Source organism: Limulus polyphemus, unplaced genomic scaffold, assembly GCF_000517525.1.
Source record: "Limulus polyphemus unplaced genomic scaffold, Limulus_polyphemus-2.1.2 Scaffold1440, whole genome shotgun sequence".
Taxonomy (NCBI): Eukaryota; Metazoa; Arthropoda; class Merostomata; order Xiphosura; family Limulidae; genus Limulus; species Limulus polyphemus.
In genome coordinates this window covers 172,522-175,532 of record NW_013667050.1, presented here as the reverse complement: position 1 = coordinate 175,532, position 3,011 = coordinate 172,522, and the positions used below count along the sequence as shown (strand labels likewise).

Below are 3,011 nucleotides of genomic sequence, written 5' to 3'. Positions count from 1 at the left end.
CTTTTTATATAACATTACTTTCATCAAATGAAGAAAATGAAAATCTTTTAAAAACATTAATGCTGTCAAGTGTTCCTGTGCTTTATTTAGCTGACATTTTATAACTTTTTTTACAAAACTGCAGCTTACCATTGCATAGGTTTATCAAAATATTTCACATATTAATAAGTGGTGTTTAATAAACTGAAAGTGGTTTAAACGTGTAAAGATTATGAATTTATTCAAGTCAATCTCTCTTCATTGTACCTGAATATAAGTGTTTTAGTTCGACATAAACTGGTTTTTAAAATTCTATTCAAATTAATTTGTTTTTATCATTGTCACTAATTGTATTATGACCTTGTATGACCTCAGTAAAGACATAAAATGTGAACTAAAGGAAGTATGCACAAGTATGTATAATGTTTATCCTATACTTAATCTCTAATAAGTCTATTTTTAGACTTAATAGAAAAGAAAAGTTGTGCTTTAATATTTTGAACACTGAAGTGTTGTGCTTGAATAAATATTGTATAAGATTTTGTTTGTTTTTTAGAGCAAAGCCATACTTAGCTATCTGCTGTGTCCACTGTGTCGAACCCCGGATTTTAGTGTTTTAAGTCCGTATACTTACCACTAACCCACCGGGGGATATGTATTATAAGAAATGTGACAATTAAATCCACATTTGCGCAATTTCCTTAAAATATTTTTTTACAACAGAGCACTGATTGTGAGCTTAACTTACTGAAGACTTTATAAAATCAAAATTCTACTTTACAGCTCTACAGACACAATCAGGGCTGAGAATATACAAATCATCAGCCACTATTGTCTTGATGGTGAGTATCAACCCGCATTATTTTCACATCATTACGTTAACGTTAAGCTTGAAAGTTGTAATTTCCCGGACACACAGTCATGCTTGAAGATATATAATTAAGGGCACACATAACGCCTAATGCGTTTTTGTGTTTCTTTAACTTCTCCTCAATTAAATCTTTACTTTGTTAGACTCTCTAAGTGATAACAGTGTTGAACATTATTAAACTGTCCTTGAGTGTCACTCTGTTGACAAACAACTATACAATACAAAAAATACCTTAAATTAAGGTGTGTTTTAAATAAAATAAGCAACAAAGAAACGGAATAAGAAATGGAAAAGAAAATTTATTGCCCGCTTATTTGTCTGTGATATAAATAGAATGGTAGAACGACTTTCAAATTGCTGTTAGGAAATGTATAAACAATTACATTTCCAAATTGTGAGTCGTTTAGGATAAATTCGTTTCAGTACTTAACAGTGTGTAGATTTCAGTAACCAATACAATGTCAGCAAAATGTGACATTACGTAAAGAAACTTAACATACTTTCGGCATCGTAAACTTTTTGATTGACCTGTAACACCGGCTTATTAACAACTGTACAGGGCATGGTGGTGACAAGTTTGCCTTTTTTTGCTAGTAAAACGCTCGCCATGCCCGGCATAGATTTTATAAATAGATAGTTATTCTATAGGCATTCAAAAAAGCACATGCTTATTTCCTGTTGAAGTATGTCCCAAATTTCTCAATTCCCTCTACTTTTTAATCAAGGCTCATTCGACTATATAAAGGCGTGAATTTCAGTTGCTATTGTTCATTTCGTCGAGGCTCAAGGTTCAGAGTTTGAAGCGTATTATTTTTTACCAGCATCATGAAATCCACTGTAAGTATACCTACTCCATCACTATAAATTTACCTAGATGTTTACACTGGTGTATATATATATATATATATATATATACACACATATGTGGACATATAGTTTAGACTCGTATTACCAAACCTATAGAAAGCTACGTTTACTTTCGAAAATGGATCTGAATTTTCAAAGTTATAAGCTATGATTGGATGACATTTATAACTTGTTCAACACAGAGATATGTTCTTAACCGTAACTGTTTTTATACGAAGATCTTTCTTTCTTTCCCACAGCTTGCTCTCTGTGTCCTCTTCATGGCTCTTGCCACTGCTATGGGTGGCTACCTGCTAGGATCATATGGATATGGTTATCCTGGCTATGGTTATGGTTATAGGCCCTACGATTATGGTAGATACAGTGGATATGGTGGATATCCTTATGGTGGATATGGTTACGGTGGCTATGGCCGCGGTTATGGTTACGGTGGATACGGCCGCGGTTATGGTTACGGTGGATATGGCCTAGGTTATGGTCACGGTGGCTATGGACCCTACGGTTATGGTGGACTTTATGGTTATGGTAGAGGATATGGCTACCCTGGCTATGGTTATGGACATGGCTGGTAAAAACGGTCTCCAGAAGGAAAGTATCTACAGCAACTTGAGGTACATGAGTGTCTTTACACAAATTCTGCAGCTAAAGTTTTCTTCAACTTAAAGACAAATATTTTTGGAAATCAGGTGCTAAGTGATTCATCTTATAATTAAAGTATTCGGTTTTGATTAAGATATCGTTTTAATTTTAGTCTTATTAATAATACTTATGAGAATAAATTAATATTACAGGTTGTTTGATCAATTGATAAGGTATTGTTTATAAAAAGTTGGGGTAAGTTATATATTCTAGTTAACATTATACAACCATATCATTTAAACCACGACTCTTCTTCTCATTATCTTTATTTTCAGCCCACCAGTGGCACAGCGGTATGTCTGCGGACTTACAACGCTAGAAACCGGGTTTCGATACCCGTGGTGAGCAGAGCACAGATAGCCCATTGTGTAGCTTTGGGCTTAACTTCAAACAAACTTTATTTTCAGTTATCGTAAAATTAATACTTTTTAGCATGTGACATAACTTTCTTCAAATTCCTATTGCTTATAATATTTTTGTTTTTATTTCCAGAACTCTTTCGTGATGACATCAGCATCATATTACCTACGTGTGACTTAAACAAATAACAATTTGATGTTTACTGAAATTATCATATTATGTGAATAAAAAAATTGGAAACGTTCATTTTCAGTAATAAATTAGTTTATAAATAAATTATAGCCATGACTGTTAT

General features: G+C 33.2%; 1 protein-coding gene across 1 annotated transcript; it reads left to right on the top strand.

Moving 5' to 3' along the window:
* The first annotated feature begins 334 nt into the window (after nucleotides 1-334).
* Nucleotides 335-2,289, top strand: LOC106463574 (prisilkin-39-like). The gene is made up of 3 exons (XM_013923623.1): nucleotides 335-392; nucleotides 763-821; nucleotides 1,957-2,289. The coding sequence occupies exons 1-3, from the start codon at nucleotides 335-337 to the stop codon at nucleotides 2,287-2,289; spliced, it is 450 nt and encodes a 149-aa protein (XP_013779077.1).
* Nucleotides 2,290-3,011: the final 722 nt, after the last annotated feature.

Bases quoted from the DNA above. Each gene is read 5' to 3' on its own strand.
- LOC106463574 (XM_013923623.1), top strand. From the start codon at position 335: ATGACCTTGTATGACCTCAGTAAAGACATAAAATGTGAACTAAAGGAA. The intron at 393-762 runs GTATGTATAATG...TCTACTTTACAG, and splicing joins ACTAAAGGAAGTATGCACAA to CTCTACAGACACAATCAGGG. The intron at 822-1,956 runs GTGAGTATCAAC...TCTTTCCCACAG, and splicing joins CAGCCACTATTGTCTTGATG to CTTGCTCTCTGTGTCCTCTT.